Source organism: Typopeltis vanoorti, chromosome 15 (genome assembly GCF_054136105.1).
Source record: "Typopeltis vanoorti isolate ZY-2024b chromosome 15, IOZ_Tvanoo_1.0, whole genome shotgun sequence".
NCBI classification, from domain to species: domain Eukaryota; kingdom Metazoa; phylum Arthropoda; class Arachnida; order Uropygi; family Thelyphonidae; genus Typopeltis; species Typopeltis vanoorti.
Genome location: NC_143563.1, coordinates 35,138,266 through 35,158,831, shown reverse-complemented (window position 1 = coordinate 35,158,831; position 20,566 = coordinate 35,138,266). Strand labels below are relative to the sequence as shown.

General features: G+C 37.1%; 1 protein-coding gene across 1 annotated transcript in view; it reads left to right on the top strand.

Annotated features, from left to right (window-relative positions):
- Positions 1-20,566, top strand: part of LOC150098599 (transmembrane and coiled-coil domains protein 2-like) — a 168,563-nt gene that overhangs the window by 110,866 nt on the left and 37,131 nt on the right. The window contains exons 7-8 of the mRNA XM_090405273.1: positions 5,547-5,629; positions 11,671-11,737. Coding sequence (XP_090261399.1) covers positions 5,547-5,629; positions 11,671-11,737 — 150 coding nt within the window. The remainder of the gene's footprint in view (positions 1-5,546; positions 5,630-11,670; positions 11,738-20,566) is intronic.

The window sequence follows — 20,566 nt, the reverse complement described above, 5'->3', positions numbered from 1 at the left end:
TATTGAAGAAAAAATGAAAGCGTTTGAGAACAGGAATCAAATCTTGGAGATTCAGTGGCAAGCCTTGAAGAAAACCTTGATTGATTTAGCTAGAGAGGCATGTGGTGAAGTTGTCTGCAAGGATAGAAAAATTAGAACTCCATGGTGGACACAGGAAGTTAAAGAGGCAGTGAAGGAAAAGAAGAAAGCATATCAAAAGTTCCTGGCAAATAAGTCAGCTTTTACTCTTACAGAATACAGAGACAAATGTAAGAGAGCTAAACAGTGTGTAAAACTAGCTAAACAAAAGTCATGGGAGGACTTTGGCAAGAATATAGAAAATAAATATCAAGAAGGTAGCAAAATATTCTGGAGGTTGTTGAAGAAACTTAGGAATGGAGGAAAGAGTGCTGTAAAAGGAGTTAGAGATGATAAAGGTGACATGAAAACAGGAGAAAAAGATATCCTTGAAGTATGGAGTAATTACTTTGAAAAACTGCTAAATGAAACAAGCAGTGATGACAGCACAGTGATAAAAAACACTGACCAGGCATGCAGTCAGGAATACATATCCATACTTGAAGTAGAAAAAGCCATCAAAGGCTTGAAATGTGGAAAGGCAGCAGGAGTAGATGATATTCGACCAGAAATGCTGAAGTATGGTGGTATAAAAGTCTTACAGTGGCTGCACTGCATAGTTCAGAAAGCCTGGACAGAGGGACGAATTCCCGATGATTGGAGTAGAGCTCTCATAGTACCCATGTATAAAAAGGGAAATAAAACTGAATGTGAGAATTACAGAGGTATTTCCCTACTGAGTGTTCCCGGCAAGATCTATGCAAGTATACTTGAGAAACGGTTGAGAAGGATTGTGGAAGAAAAGCTTGGTGAAGAACAAGCTGGATTCAGGCCAAACAGAGGCTGTCAGGATCAGATCTTCACTTTACGACAAATAGTCGAGAAAGCATGGAAATATAACAAAGATCTGTATTTAAGTTTTGTTGATTTGGAAAAGGCATATGACAAGGTGCCAAGAGAGAGAAGCTATTCAATACGCTGCAGTTATATGGTGTCAGTGGGGCATTATATCAAGCAATACTTAGTCTTTATTTGAGTTGTAAGTCAGCAGTTAGAATTGAAGTACAGGAAGATGGTTTAATGTTAAATCTGGTGTGAGACAAAGATGTACATTATCCCCTCTGTTATTCATTATCTATATGGATCACATTATGAAGGAAAGTGGTATTAAACCTGATATCAAAATTGGAGATGTTAATGTCAGCTCTTTGCTTTATGCGGATGATGTTATACTTCTAAATAAATCCGCTACAAGTCTGCAAGATTCTCTGACTAAATTGAATAGCTGTTGTAATAGATATGGTATGAAGGTCAGCAGTAAAAAGACAATGAAAATAGTCAGAATCATTGAAAATGTCAACTGTGTTGTGAATGGAGAACCTGTGGAACAAGTAAAACATTTCAGCTACTTTGGCATGATTTTTACTGAAGATGGTAAATTAAATATAGAAATAGACAACAGAAACAACAAAGCTGGTATGGTGGGAAGTTCATTGAATAAATTCATATGGAATAAGAGAGAAATTAGTCAGAACACTAAATTAGCTGTATACAAGCCAGTGTTCAAACCAGTTTTAACTTATGGATCTGAGAGCTGGGTCAGAAGTAAAACACTTGACCAAAGACTAGAGACCGCAGATATGAGAGTCCTGAGAAAGATTAGATGCGTGAACAGATGGCATCAATGGCAATATCATATTAAAAATGAGGATATTAGGAAAGAACTTGACATTGTCAGCATCCAGGAATGCATTAGCAGAACTAATCTCAGGTGGTATGGTCACTTAAATAGAATGGGAGAGGAAAGATTAGCAAAACAAGTGTTCTCTGCCAGGTTGTCTGGAAAACGACTCAGAGGAAGACCAAGATATAGGTGGATTGATACGGTACAAAGTGCCTTAGACGATAGAAATATAAGATCTGATAATGTTGGAGTCTTGACAAGTAACAGACTGATTTGGAGGAAAATTGTAGATAGGAACTTAGTAATGATGTAATTTTTTCATGTAGTACTGTCATATCCTGTACACCCCTTGAGGGTACATGGCAGGAATTTGATGATGATGATGATGTACAAGTTCACCAAGTGCAAACTACCCATCATAGATTATATATATTCTATCTAGCTTAGATCCATAAATTTAAAGTAAAACTAATAATTTCATCTAAAAATTGAGATGTAAGCGTAAGAATTCATCATAAAATATTAATACCAGAATCACTTACGTTCAGTATTTTTATTTTCTCAATATTTGGGAAGTTATATTAACTAATACTCTCCATTCATGTGTTCCTTAATTGTAATTAAATTTTACTTATATTTTAAAATAATTAATTAAATGAATTTATTGTGATTTATTTTGAATATCTATTAATGCAGATGGAGCTATTCTCCTGCAGCCTATAGTGCATGTAATATCCTGTCCTTCTTATCCATCCCTTAGGACAGGTTGAGTCCCCTAATGAGGGGCTTACGACAATTAATGCAGCCAATTCGTCACTCCTCTGCTGCATCCCCTCATGACTGTAGGCACATAATATCACGTACTTTCAATTAGATTATTGTTCTTTTTAGAGTTTTTCTATAACTGTATTGACAATAGCTATGAAACTTAGCCAAAAGTTTTACAAGTAAAAATATTAAATGTAAGTGATTCTGTATTAATATTTTATGATGAAAACTCTAATAAGTTATAACAAAAACTTATCTTTTTTTTACTGCTACCTCATAACACGTCCAACTATAACCTCGCATATTATGTTTTTTTTTTTTTAATACTATCCACAAAAAGAACAAAACAAAAAAAAAAGTATATGGTTTTAAGAACTGGCATGAAGTGAATTCCTTTTAGAGGATTATTTGCTCTTCTTAGATATACACAAAACATATATATATATATATATACACACACATCCATTCTCTGAGGATTTCATTCTGAATATATATATTACAGATCATTTTATTTATATATATATATGTATGTATGTATGTATATTTGCATCTCCATTGGATGGAGTCCTAAAATGCTATGGAGGTTCTGAGTGTTTAGGCATAGAACATCCTCTTAAAGCATTAGCCCCTTTTAGGACTCAATTCAACCCATATGGGATTACCTAATTGTTATGCATTAATACCACCAAATCTGGTACACAGCTTCCTCTTGTTATTATTTAAACAATATAAGTTTTTGATTGGGCCCCGCTATCCTTGGGTTCTTTCAGTAAAATTCTTGCAGACTTTAGCAGTAAGAGCTAAGACTGCCAATAGTTTACAGCTTCCTCTGATCATAATTTAAAAGTTGCTATAGTTTACATAATATAATTACAAGATGGATATATGATTTGTTTCTCCCCTCCCCTCCATTTTTTTGTTTTTATTGATATTGCCATCTAGTCCACTTTTATGTTGGTTGCATCTCCATTGCTATATACTACACTTATGTGTTAATATAGAGCAAATGTTAGGGAACATTTGGTTGCTCTGATTTGCTGCCAGGGCATAATTCTGCCAAAATGTGTTAATCTTATCAAATCTCACTGTAGCAAATACTGTTATAATAAACTATCGAAAAGCCCTGAGCCAATCTTATTAAGTATAATGCTGTTTTTCTATAGCAAATTATTCACTGTAACACAAACAATTCCTGCAGTCCCCCTGCAAGTTTGCTAAATTGAGGGTCTGCTGTATATTATTGTTTTAGAGTAAGGCAGGATGCACTTAACCTTAATTAATATAAACACACTGAGTTTATATTAATTTATGTTAATTTTATTTACCTTTGACCAAGATGTTATGAAATTAGCAGTTTGCCCCAGACATTTAACTCTAGCCTTTCCTTGTATAAACACAACATATCAGTTGCTTTCACTAAAAAACTAGGTATTCTTTTCTTGCTCAAAAGATGCTTTTCACCCACCCAACTATTAACTTGGTACAAATTTCAAATCTGCCCAACCTTAGAATAATATTCTCATGCTTAAGTTGCTGTAAAAAAAGATTGTTGATATGCATTGAGTGATACAGTGTTCACCGACTCATTTCGGCCTTTGTCTCACAAAGATTTATTGTCTCTTCTGTGGAAACTTCCATGAGTGTGTGTGGGGGGGATTAGTATAAAGGAAACCTTATCATTGAGTTCATAAAATCAGTTTGTTGTTTTTTATGGAATATCAAATATGAACTGAAAAGATGACAGAAATTTAGTTTAGCACTTATATATTTAATATTTAAAGTAGTTCTTTCTTGAAGCATCTTGTCAGTAGTTGCCTCTTATTGCTGGGACCAAGTTTTTCTATCCATCAATGAGTCATCATATATTTCCTTTCTCTCAAGGCTTGTACTTTTCCTCCTCTCCAAGTTACTTGAGGTTTCTTCTCTCTGGAAGAGACCAATCAAATGCTGTTTTTTGGCCATCTGTTATCTGGCATCCTTTTAATGTGATCATACTACCATACAGCTCCCTTCACTGTTTCTATCACAGAGTCTAGCTAGCTGCATCCATTCTCTGAGGATTTCATTCTGAATTCACTGGCGATATGATAGTGCCTTAATCCATCTATTTGTATTGCACATAACCTTCATTTCTAGTGCTGTAATAGTGACTATCCTTCACCTTCAAATATCTATATATTTTCAATGATGACCCTCTTAATCCCCTCCCATATGCCCCAAATTCCATAGAACCCATGTATCACATGAAGTGCTGCTCTCGCTTGACATGTGGAATAATTCATATCCTTATTCAAGTGTCAGATTTATGCAATATTATCTCTTGATAGTGCTATGCTAATTTTATTTCCTCAACTTCTGGTATATTTAAATCATACCCTGGATCCCCTCCTATCACCTGATGTTCTTTTTACTGAAACTATCTTATGTCCTCCCAATTTTTATGCCTCTGTTAACTTTTTAATTATATTTACATAATCTCTGTCTTGGGTTTTTATCACCTGGATGTTAGTGAAAAGTAAAGAATGTATTGCTTGTTGTCATCCCCCCCCCCAATTCCATCCTCTTTCACTGAAAACACCCATCTCTTGACACAACACATCCCACTCTCTAAATACATTCTCTAAATAAATTTCAAAACAGGTTAGAGACATTCTACAACCCTATATTACTCCTTTTGTTCTAATTTCTTCCAGTCTGTCATCCAACTTTGATTTTTGCCTGAACTCCATTTAAAATGATATAAATGACAGCAATCATGTAAAAACCATACCATAAAATCCTACAGTGGAAGAGATCTGGGTCCAATTAAAATGTTCAGAAGTGAAGAAAGATACACTTGAGAGGTCCACTGGATGCTTGTTGCAAGACCAAGAAAAAAAGAAAAAAAAAGTCTTACATACTGAATGTCATACTTTTCTTTTCACCCTGACAAAAAAACAACTGCATTTTTATATATTACTTACTGTAAATGTGGTAAATTTCTGAAAAGTAGTTTATTGTAATTTTATTGCCTAATATCTGTAAATATTATTTTCAGAACAGTGAAAACCAAACCTCGTGAGTTTGCTCGTCTTATTAAAAATAGATTTGGTAGTGCAGATAACATAAACACACTTGGAAGTAAGTTGAATGTTTACTATTTAAAACTGTTTATTGCATATGAAAATTGAGAAATCTGTTGGTTATTACTGTAAGAATACAGATTTTTTGAATAGGTTTAAGGAGATGTATATTAGGTATTGTGTTAATGGATAGTGTAGAGTCTCCCATGATGACTCTTTTGATCCCCATTGAGTACCCATATAAATAATAATAATATATTGCAACCTGAGCCTGCACTTTTTATGGGTGACATTAATGGACACAACGCTTTGTGTGGTAGTTCCAATATGAATGGACGAGGACATATCATTGAATGTGTACTCAACACTAATGGCCTTTCCCTCTTCCATATGCCTAACAGCTCATATTCTGCACTAGCTCTTACATTTTCCTACAATTTGCACTATGTCCTGACAGGAACCAGTTTCTCCTATATGGATGCCATGTGCAAAATTGACCGCACTGAGTGGAATACTTTTTCCCATCATGTAAAATTTAATGCTGATGCAGTGAATCAAACTCCTGTCAGTGAAGCAATAACACATGTCACAGATTTTATTGTTCAGGCAGCAATAACTGCAGATCAAAATACATCATCTCGATTTCCACTGTATTCAAAGCAATGGCAAGACCATGGGATACATTTTATAGATACCCTACCACGTGAAATCTCATTGATTTCAAACATGCTCGGGCCAAAGTATGTTATTATTATTATTACCCAAGACCCCATGGAATCCAAGACTCATCTGGGATGTCCTTTCATCATATGCACAGCTCATCATACCATGCTTTAAACACACTCAAATTCTCTGCTGACACCACACTCTCAGGCAGGGCATTCCAATCATTCACAACTCTGCATGAAAAAAACCTGCTTCTCACTCACCTATTCATACCCTCTTTATACAGTTTCCAGGGATGACCTCTGGTTCTCCCTTGATCTCCCACTATTTTCTGTAGAACCGCTCCAGCATTTATCCTATAACAACCCCTTACTAACTTGCAGGTCTCTATCATATCTCCCCTCTTCCTCCTGTCCACCAGACTCTGCAAGTTGCATCTTCTCAATCTTTCCTCATACTCGACATTCCAGAGGCAACTGACTAAGGTAGTTTCTAACTATCTTAGTCAGTCGCCTCTGGACCCCTTCCAACATCTCTTCGTCCTTCTGAAAACCAGGTGACCAAATCTGGGCACAATAGCCCATGTATGGCCTAATCAAAGCCTTATACAATGGAACAAGAATCTCCCTACTTCTACAAGTCAGTGTCCTCTGCATCATTCCCAGAAGCCTTTGTGTTGTCTTTACAGTTTTGGCTATGTGTCCCCTAAATTTCAGATCCTTATCCACCATCACCCCAAGATCTATTTCCTCCACCTCCAACAATATATCCCCACCAAGAGTAAATTCCACATCCCACCTTTGTTTTCCAAATTTTAAATCCTTACATTTTGCAACATTGAACTCACATCCCCATTCCCATGCCCAATCACTCAATTTATTCAAGTCTTCTTGTAATTCCACAACATCTTCTCTACTCTTCATAGTTCGTCCCAACTTTGCATCATCTGCAAACAACTGAATATCTCCATCCAAATCTTCACCAACATCATTAATATACAAGTTAAAAAGCAGTGGCCCTAAAACAGAGCCCTGAGGCACTCCACTAGTGACTTTCCTTTTCCCTGGATATCACTCCCCCATACACAACTGGTTGATATCTATCAGATAGCCAGTCTCCAATCCAGTGCACCAATCTAATATCCAACCTCATCTGCTCTAGTTTGACTATCAACTTATCATGCTGTAATCTATCAAAAACCATTGCAAAATCTGAGTATATTACTGTGTATTCTTCTCCTCTGTCCAAGGAAACAATCACTTTCTTGTAATAAGTAAGTAGATGACAAAACATGACCTCCCTTTAGCAAATCCATGCTGTCCATCAAAGATAAAACCATTGTTGTCAACCCAATTCTGGATTCTATTTCTCACAAGCTTCTCCAACAACTTAACTACAACACCTGACACACAGATAGGCATATAGTTTGATGCTTGAGTTCTGTTAGACATCTGAGTCAAAAACAATATTGGATCAATTTATGTTATCTATTAATCAAACAATCCACGCAAGAAATGTATGATACAGAATCTGGAAAATGAAGGATAGATATAGAGCATACCATTTGTCTACATTGGTACATAATGGATGTGTTGTTGCTGAATCCTCGCAGCACCTCATATCCTCCTGAATTTTTAATATTAAAAGAGCAGTAAGAGAAATAGTGGTCAAAGTTTTCTACTAACCAATAGACTATAGCCTTACAATCAGCTCTTCATTAAGGAGGAACTAAAAAGAGCTCTTGTCTAGTCCCCATGTAGTAGGTCCTGATGACATCCATTATCAGATGATAAACACATCTTCCAACAACGTCTGTGGATATCTTTCTCTTACTGTATGATGGAGGAGTCACAGTAAATACTCTGTATAGCAAGAGTTTTCCTCTTACTATATACTTACCCCTTCTAAATCCAGATGGCATGAGGATTACAGATGCAGAAGAGGTTGTTCAGTTAATGAGTGCCCATTTCGTTAAAAGCTATCAACCTGGTGAACACAATATTGAGCTCACTTTTACCTCTTCACTAGATGAAATATCACAGGTGTGTGAGACCGAGGATTAGAGCTGTTGCACAAACTGAATAAGAATTCAGCAATAGGGACTGATGGAATATCAGCACATGTGCTAAAAGAGTGTTCAGCTGAACTGGCCATTCCTTTGACCAGAATGTTAATTTGAGTCTCAGAACAGGGAAGATTCTGCAGGAATGAAAGGAATGTATGGTAATTCCACTGTAGTGAAATTACCATACATTCCTTGAAATGTACGCCTTGAAACCCACAGAATTTCTTTTCCTCCTTCTCCTTCATCCCTGCTATTGCTGTATGTGGAACAGTCTTCCCCCTGATGTATTTCCCAAGGAATACAAATACAGGTTTTTAAATAAAATGTAAACAAGTTTCTCCTTTCCCAACCCACTACCCATATATGGTACTAATGTACTATAGGTTGATCAACCAACTACGCATGTATTTGGCTCAACATAAAAAAAAAAATAAAAAAAAAACAACTTACAAACACAGATCACAACTATCCATTGACTGCTAAACATGTCACTTCCTGGCCAGCAGATGTGACCAACAAACTAAAACCTTATTATTCCAACCTCCCCCCCCCCGGGGGGGGATTACATTTATCCTCTGTAGCAACAGTCAAGCACAAGGGTGGTGCAAAGACCGATGTATCCAACTATTGACTAATTAGTATCTCAGGAGTAGTGGTGAAGATTTTGGAAAAATTGGTTAGGGCCTGCATTCAGAAATGGGTTGACAGTGAATCTCTACTTTGCAATGAACAACATGGGTTCACTAAGGGAAGGTCATGTTTTAGAAACTTGCTCACATTCTATAACAATGTTACCATTGAACTAGACAAGGGGAACGAATACACCATGATGCTTTTGGATTTTGCTAAGGCTTTTGACATGGAATACAGCATGGCAGACTGCTGCATAAATTGGAGAAAATGAGTTTGGGTTATACAATATTAGCATGGATAAGAGGATGGCTGACTGACAGATATCAAAAAGTGGTATATGGGGGATCTGAGTCTGCAAGGTTTAAGGTACCGAGTGGTGTACCACAAGGATCAGTGCTAGGTCCACTGTTATTCAATCTGTACATTAATGATATTGGGAAGGATTTGACAAACGACATACAGTTATTTGCTAATGATGCAAAGATAGGTAGGGTAATCAGGAATGCTGCTGATATGCAGTCTTTGCAGAATGATTTGAATAGGCTGGAATTGTGGGCATGGGAAAATGGGTGTCAATTCAATGTCAGTAAATGTAAAGTTATTCACTTTGGCATGATTAGATATCCAATGTCGTATTATATTGGTGGGATTAGGCTAGAAGAAACTGATGAGGCTAGAGATCTTGGAGTGTTAGTAGATAGGAAGTTGAAGTTTAGGGGCCATGTGGCAAAGATTGCAAATACAACTCAAAAGATAATTGTAATGCTGAAACGAATGTTCACATGTAAAGATAAGGATGTTTATTTTGCCTCTTTACAAGGCCTTGATAAGACCTCACTTGGACTATTGTGCACAGGTCTGGTCTCCTGGTTTCTGTTGTGATTCTGATATATTGGAGAGAGTACAAAGGAGAGTGTTAGAAATGATATCAGGATTGTGAAATACTGATTATGAAGACAGATTGAGAATTTATAGACTACAGACACTAGCAAACAGGAGAAAGAGAGGTGATATGATTGAGACTTACAAACTTCTGAAAGGGTCATACAGGATTTCAGTTGATGGAATTTTTCAATTTATGAAGGATGGGGAAAGGACGAGAGGGCATCCTTGGAAGCTGAGAATGAAGGCCGCCAAGAAGGATGCGAGAGCTAGATTTTTCTCTCAGAGGCTGGTGCGTGAATGGACTGCCATTGGATGTCTTGAGTGCAAGCAGTGCGAATGAATGAATTCAAGAATAAGTATGATAGCTGGTGTGTGTACTATGTGGCCTCCCTTGATGAGTCTCTGACTCCATGCAGGTCTCTCTTAATAATAATAATAATATTATGGGGAAGAGTTTCCAGATTTTTGGCATACATCAATTGTCCTTAACATCCCAAAATCCACAAAGGAACACATGCAAACTATTACCAGCCTGTTGCTCTAACCAGCTGTCTTTGTAAGATATTGGAGCAAATAGTTAATGCCAGACTCCTCTGGTATTTAGAAAGCAGTGATCTCTCCAACACACAGACCTCTGACATCAGGCATAAACATGTCACAACCATTGCATCCTCAGCTTCCAAAAATAACTAGGATTTCTCTTTCACTCAAGATGTCACCTCTAAGTTGTTAACCTTATACAAATCACAAATCCACCCAGCTATTGAATATTGCTCTCACATTTGGAGCAATATTCAATAGCTGGGTGGACTTCTAAGAGCTCCCTCGAAATGCTTGACTCAATACAGAGGAGAGCAATTAGATTGATAAATATCCATCTCTTACCAACTCACTCCTTCACTTTCACACAGACATTTGGTCTCTGCAATTTGTGTATTCTATAAATATTTCCATGGTAAATGTTCATTTGAAATAGCATCAATAATTCTCCCACTCAGTACCAAACCCGTTGGAACACATACAGCTGCTGCCCAACATCCTTTCACAGTACTCCTTGAAACCCACAGAATTTCTTTTCCTCCTCCTCCTTCATCCCTGCTATTGCTGTATGTGGAACAGTCTTCCCCCTGATGTATTTCCCAAGGAATACAAATACAGGTTTTTAAATAAAATGTAAACAAGTTTCTCCTTTCCCAACCCACTACCCATATATGGTACTAATGTACTATAGGTTGATCAACCAACTACTCATGTATTTGGCTCAACATAAAAAAAAAAATTAAAAAAAAAATAACTTACAAACACAGATCACAACTATCCATAGACTGCTAAAAATGTCACTTCCTGGCCAGCAGATGTGACCAACAAACTAAAACCTTATTATTCCAACCTCCCCCCCCCCGGGGGGGGGATTACATTTATCCTCTGTAGCAACGGTCATGCACAGTTTCATTTCAGAACTATTTACGTACTTGTTACATGACATATTCTGTATATTATTCTATTTGGCATGGTCATTTTTTAATTCCTCTGACAAATGATGAAATGACTGATTTGAGATAATCAGCAAAAATATTCAACATAATTCTGTGTTGAGCTTCAGAATTTATAAGAATTGTCATTTTATAAAAAAATTAAAATAAAAAAGTGTCAAACTTCCCCTTATGCTTTGCTTTATGAATTAAATATTGTAGCATCATTATCTATTTTTTAGGAGCATTTGCCTTGATTGGACTTCAGTTTTCTAATTTTCTCCTGCCCACATCCCTCATATCTCTATATTATTTCATGTACATACATATATACATGAAATTCTCTGATATTAGTATCCCTTCTTTTGTGTTTTATAGAGACTGAAGATAACTCTACAGAAGAAACAGAAAGGAATCTTCATGGAAGTGCAACATTCACGCACAGGTATAATATTTGCTATTGAGAAAAATATTTACTATTGAATATTTTTATTTATAAAGATCTTGGTGTTTGCAACACCATTTTTACACATGTTTAATATTTTATTTCAATCAAGTTTGAATAATTTATTATCAGACTTAATGTGTTCTAATAGATTTTTTGAATAATTCCATTTTTTAATACAATGAACTTGATGTTTCTCAGTTTAGTGCTCTTCCACATTTAGTATACAATTTTTATGATCCCAGAAAAACCTCTGTGAAATAAACTTATTTTAATCCCCTTTAGTTTACTATTTTATCACTGTCACACATTTGATACTAGCCATGATCAGCACATGTTCATTGCCATTATTACTTTGATAAAGTGATAACTGTGTAAAATCCATTAGAATAAGAACATATACCCAGTCATAATAGTTTACTTAAAAGTGAAAATTAGATACAAATAATATGATTAAGTTTCTTAAAATGATGGTTTACCATCATCAGTGTCAACAAATGAATAATTGAAATTCAATGTAAGCACAGGGAGAATGGTATATTTTTTTGTTTAGTTGTGAGAGTGCCAGATAAGAAATTATTGTACTATTAGGATCCTATACACATATGCATATATTAAAAATAATTAAGAAGTAGTGTTTTAACAACAATTTTCATATTTTTGCCGTAGGATTTGGATGATACTGAAGTTCTTCATCTTTTATTTGTATCTGAAAAGGCATTCAGATTTGTGGGTGCTTCTGTGTAGAAGCTTAGCATTAAGGATCCTATGGCTAGCTAGTGTTATCAATTCCATGTTCTGCAAGATTGTACTTATGTTGTGTCCTGAAAGGGCTAAGAAATGTTTAATGTAAGTTATTCAGGTCGCAACTTTAATACAACTTAGGCAGAGAATATGGAACGTTGGCAATTAGATAAGTGTAAGCTGTTTACAAGTGCAAAACAATTATAAATTAGGAATCACATAAATTTGTATAGTAAGCTTTTATATATAATCTATTAAGTGTGGACCAGTTATAGATCCATGTAAGCCGACAAATCCACTTAAAAAAAGACCAGTCTCTAGTACTAAATTAGCAAGGCCAATGAGTCAGGGTTCAAGGGTCACTTTTGCCATCCTGCATTATGAAAAAGAAGGGAGAGAGAGAAGTACTGGAAAAGGAAAGCTAAGCGTTTTCCAGGAAAGGAAAGCGGGCACACGTGCGATTAAAATAGAGGGAGCTAAGGAGATTGACGTTAGCTCACGTGACTGCGTTGGCGCGCATCGCGAAGATCGAGAATTGCCGAGAGGAGAAAATTAAACAAAAAGGCCTTGCAAGCACGACTCGAGATCTTTTTTTCTCGATTCCTGATTCCTGATCTCTCAGACAGTGGTCGAGCTCGTCATCGGGGAAGTTTCCTGACCAGTCGGGGAAGGCATTTGGTTCGTCTGTCGTAGCGTTCATATTGGGCCAAGCTATGTCCGTGCTCTTAGGATAGCTGTGCATTGTCGTGCGACAGAAGAACCAAATTGATGCCAGCCGTACAAGGCAATGTTACCGTGCTACCTCGATGTGATTCTACTGGCTCAGATCGACGGAAGATATCCTCTAAAGGGACCATATTGAAGGCCATGATGACCAGACAAGGCAGGAACAAAATTTAAGAATTCAAGGACAAGATGGTAATGTAGACTTTTAAGATCGTATTTCCTCTTATAGAAGAGAGTGAATTCTCTGTGAGAACATTTGTAATGGACTAAGCTTTAAGGGACTGTAAGAATAGCCTACGACTAGGCATAGGCCCGAAATAGTGTCAAGATTTATTTGCCCACGAGGCCGAGTAGATATCTGATTACGCTAAGCTTAATGTATAAATTATGTTATTGTATTAACTTAAGGCTACTTGCGTCAGAATGGCATGATGATTACCTATGAGATTATACAAAATTGATTGTATTAGTGGTTATTGCAATTTAATATGTGTAATTAGTATAAATTATTTAGAGCCTTTGATCTAAATTGTGTGCATCCACACTAACCTGTTTGAATTGTATAATTGTACATCTCCTTAAGGCTCATTAAACTGTTTCATTTATGTACTTGCCTGATCTGCTTGTGTTATATGAATTCAAAACCACCGCTCATAAAAAAATCAACGAACTAAGCGGGATAAGGATAAACCCAAGAGAATAAATATATTAAGCGAGCGCGACTGTAAGAAAGAAATAAGCAAGCGGAGGGATAAGATTAATCCTGATTCTAGTTATCATATATCACTCTGAAGGGGTCACCCTGAGCAGGAATCCTTTCTATCATAGGTATTAGCTGGCGCAGTAAAAAAAAATAAATGTGTTAATACTTATAGGGTGAACTCCATCAGATTGTTGTGTGATAAGATGATGTTTAGAAAGTAAAGAGGCCAATTAGACTGCAAAGATCCTAAGAAATAAATTAACTTAATAGGAGACCAGCGATTTACTTGCATATGTGAAAGAGCTAAGATAATAATAGCCATGTATTAAACAAATGAAAGAGGGATCTCAATAAAGGAAAAGGGGGTACAATACGATATATAAATAGTATAACAAGTAATAGCCTGGCCAGTAGAATTTGATAGAAGAGAGAAACGAAATTTAAGTAAGATAAGGTGTCGTGAAAAGCCTGCTATAAAAACAAGAACGAGGATAGGATAGAAGAAGAATATAATACTTATGACATTTATTTAGTTCAGTATGCAAGCAACACACTCAGCAGTTCCTGAATATATAGAGAGAGAGTTAGGGATCACCCCTGGAAGTTGAATTAAGATTGTGGTTAGCAAGAGGGTGCATGCTAGATTTTTTTTCGTAGAGATTGGTGAATGAGTGGAATGAATTGCCAAAATTAGTTGTGAATTATTATTATACTTCTATCGTCATGGAGATACCTGTATAATAATATATAGGATTGATGTTTAGAAATATGTATTGTGACAGAATGATCATTGTGTCTTGGATTTGATGTTCCAAATGGCAATAGCAGTTACTTTATCTTTCCCTATCCTTAAGTATCTGGATTTAGTAAATGGATTTGTACATGATTGAATAATTGAATTACTTTAGGAAACAAGCAACACATTCAGAGGTTCCCTAAATATAAGGAATAGATATCTTGTGAAAGTCATCTCTTCTTGTGCACAGTCTTGCCAGAAATACTTTTACAACTTCTGCATGCCCCACACTGCCCACAGAATTACACGAAGTCAGTTCAATTAGTGGTGTTGTGTGCAGCCAAAATTTGCATATTTATCAATAGAGAGAGAGAGAGAGAGCATTGTCTAGTATAGGTTAACGTAAGTCAGGAGATTATGAGAACCATGTAGCTGCAATAGTACTTCACAAAGTTGGAATGCAGCCACCTGTTATTTTCATCACACTAAAAACACTTGGGATCAGTAGGATGTGTGTGTGTATCAGACTATTAACTGTTGTAATGACATAGAAGACTTATCTGACTGCCAAAAAACAGGTCAACCACACCATGTTAGGACACAATAGCTTGTGATGGCATGCCTCTGCTGTAATCCTGTAAGAATGCAGAAAGTGATGTCGCAAGAGATGAATGTTTCTTAGAGAATGATATCATGTGTTCTAACTGATGACCTGGGGGTGAGCCTAGCATCGTTTTACTGGATACTTCCTAACACCACATGTGGTTTCTATGTGCTGAAAAACTGTAAATGATTTACTGATAGATTAAGATAATACCCATCTATAAAAAGAGAAATAAAACTGAATGTGATAATTGCAGAGGAATTTCCCTGCTCAGTGTTCCTGATAAGCTTTATGCAACATTTATGCAGCAGAGGGTGATAAAGTCAAAGGCACTTCTTCAGCGGTACACTAACAACAGACACAGAGATATCCTTCTCACAGATGAGAAAATTATCATCACTGAAGAGTAGTTTAACCACCAAAACAATTGGGTACATGCTCCAGATGGTTGCACTGAGGCATATACCCAAACTCTGGTTTCTATGGCATGTGCTGTAGCACCCAAGATTCAGAGTGGTCATCACTCTACATCAGTGATGGTTTGGTGGGGGGGGAATGACATATTAGGGGATATGAGGCTGCATTCCTGTGAGAAAGGGATCAAAACCTCCATGAAAGTATATCAAGACACTGTGCTTGAACTTGTGGTATGCCCTCTGAATAACACCTTGTTTCATGATAGGCAGTGGATTCTCTGCATTCTTTAAAAAGCACGTAGCCTTTTAAGGAATGCAGAGAACTTAGCAGTGCTTCTGACTTAATTGCCAATCCTCATCTTCTCGTGGTACAGCCTGTTAGGTCTCTACCTTCCAACAGGACTCTCCCCCCCCCCCTGCATACAAGGTGAAGATCACACAAAAGTGGTTGGAGGCACCAGCCTGAAGGTGGATTTTGAGCAAGCATTTCCACTGGATGTTGTGCATGCCACCATCAGTATGTGGCCTCACAGACTTCAGGTGTGCAAAGGCAAAAGGGGGACATTTCGAATATTGAGTTCTGCTGTTTGTACGTTACACATGTGATTAGTATGTGCTGAAAAACTGTAACTGATTTACTGATAGATTAAGATAGTACCCATTTATAAAAAGGGAAATAAAACTGAATGTGATAATTGCAGAGGAATTTTCTTGCTGAGTGTTCCTGATAAGTTTTATGCAAATATACTTGAAAAGTGACTAAAAAAAATTGTGGACGGGAAGCTTGGAAAAGAGCAAAATGGATTCAGGCCAAATAGAGGTTGTAAAATTGACTGTGGTACAAGACTGTGGTTTGATATCAAATCAGGTGTGAGAAAAGGATGTACATTATCTCCACTGTTATTCATCTATTTGGATCACATAATGAAGGAAATTGGTGTTAAACCTCAAAATTGGATATGTTAATATCCAATTTTGAGGTTTAACACCAATGACATCAAAATTGGATATGTTAATCTCTGCTCTAATTTATGTGGATAATCTTATACTTTTAAATAAATCCAATATAAGTCTGCAGAATTTCCTGATAAAAGTCAGTAACTTCTCTATAAATTCAGTACGAAAATCAGCAATAAAGAAAGACAAAGACAATGAAAATATGCAGAAACATTGAAAACATTTCAGCTATTTAGGCATCATAATAGGTTGGTCGGTGTCGAGGCTAGCTGGTGAACGGACGTGCTATCGGAGAGCTCCTGAGAGATTTGTGTTTTTTGTTGACTTATTGGTGTTTTGGATTCAATTTAATGGACTTAAGTGTTTAATTTTGGTATATTATTGGAGCTTTATTAGCGTGGTTAGTGTACTAAAGTGTTTTATAACATAATCTATGTCGGGAAGTCGCCGCTAGATGAATTCGTAATGAGTAGTGTTCGTGCAAGCTCCAGATAAGAATCATTTCAGTTATCGATACAAATTACTTAATATTGTGTAGTTTTGTTTTGTTTGCCTTGCGTATTTTAGTGCGTCTATTTATGGTGTGTTATAACGTATAATTTGACAAAACACGTTACAGATAAGTATGGCACCTGTGCGAAGGAAAATGGCGGCCAGTAATGAAGGTTCGCCATCGTTATCAAAGAACGGTAGCATAAAAGAAATGAGTCAGTGTACTAGCTGTGAAATGTACGCTTTGCAGAGTGCGGTCGGAGTGTGGTTAGATGATAATAAAGGATTGAATGTGTGTAGAAAATGTAGGGAGAATGCGGAATTGAAGTGTATTTCGGATCGTGAGTGTCATATTTTTGTCAACCTTCAGAATGAAGGAAATAGGGATATGACAAGAAACGGCAAGGTTGTACATGAAAATTGTGAGAGTGTGAATATAGAAAGTGTGAATGATAGTATACAGGGTGTTCGGGATAAATTTGACAGTTTCGTAAGGAAAAAGAAAATCTTCTTTGTATCTATTAAATTTAATGAATTGACAAAAAAACATTACAGGCAGAGTTAATTACAATACTATCAACAAGATTTACTCAAAATAACCACCATTAGCATCGATCACAGCTTCAATTCTGCTTCAGAACCTCGAACAAGCTGATGCTACAGTCACCCTGGGAAGGGCCGCAAAAACTGTTTTAATTTTATCCATTAACTGGGCTTTTGTATTACTGGAAGTGCGATTGGTGTCTTTTTCAACTGCGCCCCATACAAAATAATCCATGGGGTTAAGGTCTGGGGAGTTTGGAGGCCAAACATTTGGACTGGTGAAGTCGTAGAAATTTTCAGACAACCATTTTTGACTTTTCCCAGAGGTGTGGCAAGGGGCCGAATCCTGCTGCCATACATACGGCCTACCATTGGCTACCCTTGTTATCCAGGGCTTGACTACAGTTAGCAACTCCACGAACAAAGCCCGAATTCCAATGCCAGGGTTCTTCAACACCTGTTCCTGCAGATTTGCGAGGAATTCTGCTGTACGTACGCAATCAGATCGTCTGCTAGGGATCTTTCTTCTTGCTACATCCTCGTAGTCACCATTGCAAGTCTCTAGTTCATGCCTGATTGTTTTTACTGTATTCAGGGAGCATTGGGCAGCAGTCGTAATATCCTTATTTTGATGGCGGGCACGAATCATCATGATACAAGTTATTCTCTTCCATGATTCAGGTGGGTTCCAGCTATCCATCCTTTCTGACATCTTGTATATGAATGAAGAAGGGTCCAAACTTTTAAATGAAGAGAAATGTGTGTTAATACATGTAACTTACGGAAAAATATAATTAATTATAAATATGTCAAATTTATCCCGAACACCCTGTAAATGGTTTCTCAGAGAACAAAAAAGATGAGATAGATGCATTGAGTGAGATCGCGTTGTTGAATAGTGCGATAGAAAGAGCAAAACAGCAGCTAGAGTGCATGAACAAAAGTACACTGAATGAACCAACCAATAATAAAAGGTATGACAGGAAAAATAGACGTATGAATGTGAACATGAACAAAATGAAGGATAGAGTGCTGTATGGAGACTCGTTAGTACGAGGTGTGTTAGTAGAGGATTTGACAAAATCGTACCAACCTGGTGCGACCATAAAGGACGTAACTGCGTCTATTAGAGAGCAAAAGGAAAGGGTGAAAGAAATTATTGTTGTGGCAGGTACGAATGATTTGAAAGGAGATAAAATGGAAATGATAGAAGACCTGAATGAATTGTTTGAGGTAGCAAAAGAAAAGAGTGAGAGAGTTAGAATGATTAGTCTTTTGCCACGGTATGACAGTGAAATGTTTAAAAGGAGGGCTATAATTGCAAATGACTTTATGCGTGGGCTATGTATGACGAGTGGTGTGGAATTTGTGGATGTGTGGAGGGAGTTTGATGGGCGAAAGGATCTATATAAGATGGATGGCTTGCATTTGAATGGTTACGGTGTAAGAAGACTTGAGAAAGTGTTGCTGAATGTAGTGGATGTGCAAATTCAGGGAAACTAGATTTGTTAGGGGGGGGAGTAGAGATACAGTCCTTATGGAGGCAGTTGAATGTAAGAATGAATATAATATGCCAGAGCAAATAAGGACAACAAATCTGAGTGGGATAGTTAATATAAGGCATCAAGGTAGGGTTGGGGCTAATGGGGGTCTTAAATTCATGTACACTAATACTAGGAGTATTAGGAACAAGAAGGAAGAGTTTTTGGCCATGGTTGGCACTTCCAGACCACAGGTTATAGGTATTAGTGAAACATGGCTGACTGTAGATGATATAACTAGTGGGATTGAATGTGATGGGTATAGTGTGTTCAGGAATGACAGAGAGAATAAAATGGGGGGAGGAGTATTGTTGATGATAGCTGATGAGCTCCAGCCAAGGAAAATAGAATGGGAGGTAGTTAAGAAGTGCTTGCATGAAGCAATGGCTGACTGTATACCTAGAGTCCGAATAATAAATCAAGTAGGGGTTAAATGGATGAATAACACCATTAAGCTTGAGTTGCAAAAAAAGAAACAACTATGGAGGGAATTTAAGGAGAAGGGTGACCGGCAGGCACATGAACGGTATAAAGCGCAGGCCAGAAGGGTGACGAGAGTGGTAAGAAAAGCAAAAAAGGATTACGAAAGAACATTGGCCATGCAGGCTAAAGAGAATCCTAAACAGTTTTTTAGATATGTAGCAAGTAAAAGGAAAAATGTAAATGGCAGATTGATTTTAAAGAATGCCGATGGTAGGGAGGTAACTGAATCAGTTGAGATAATTGAGTTACTGAGTGAGCACTTTGCAAAAGTATATCATCCAGGTGGTGACATTGCAGAAACGAATAAACCAGTAGATTATACGGGAATTGTGGTTAATGAAGTGGAGGTGAGTAGTCTATTGCATAACCTCAATGTCAATACATCTGTGGGATTGGATGGTATACCAGCTCGTGTTGTACGAGAAGCAGCTAAAGAATTGTCAGTACCCTTGACCATTTTGTTTAATTTGAGTCTCGGGTCTGGGTTAGTCCCGAGCGGGTGGAAGGAGGGGAAAATAGTTCCACTGCATAAAGGAGGTTCCAAGACTGCTGTTGTAAATTACTGATCAATTAGCATATCAGGAATCATTGTGAAGGTCTTAGAGAAATTATTCAAGAAAAGAATACAGGATTGGATAGATGAAAATGGGATACCGTATCGGGGACAGCATGGTTTTGTAAAGGGTAGGTCATGCCTCAGTAACTTGCTCACGTATTATAACACAGTGACGGCTGAACTGGATAAGGGTAATGGGTTTACGGTGATTCTACTGGACCTTGCCAAGGCCTTTGACAGGATTCCACATGGAATTCTAATCAGTAAATTGCAGCATATGGGAATGGACATAGGGTTGGTGAGATGGATAGGAGGGTGGTTGACGGAG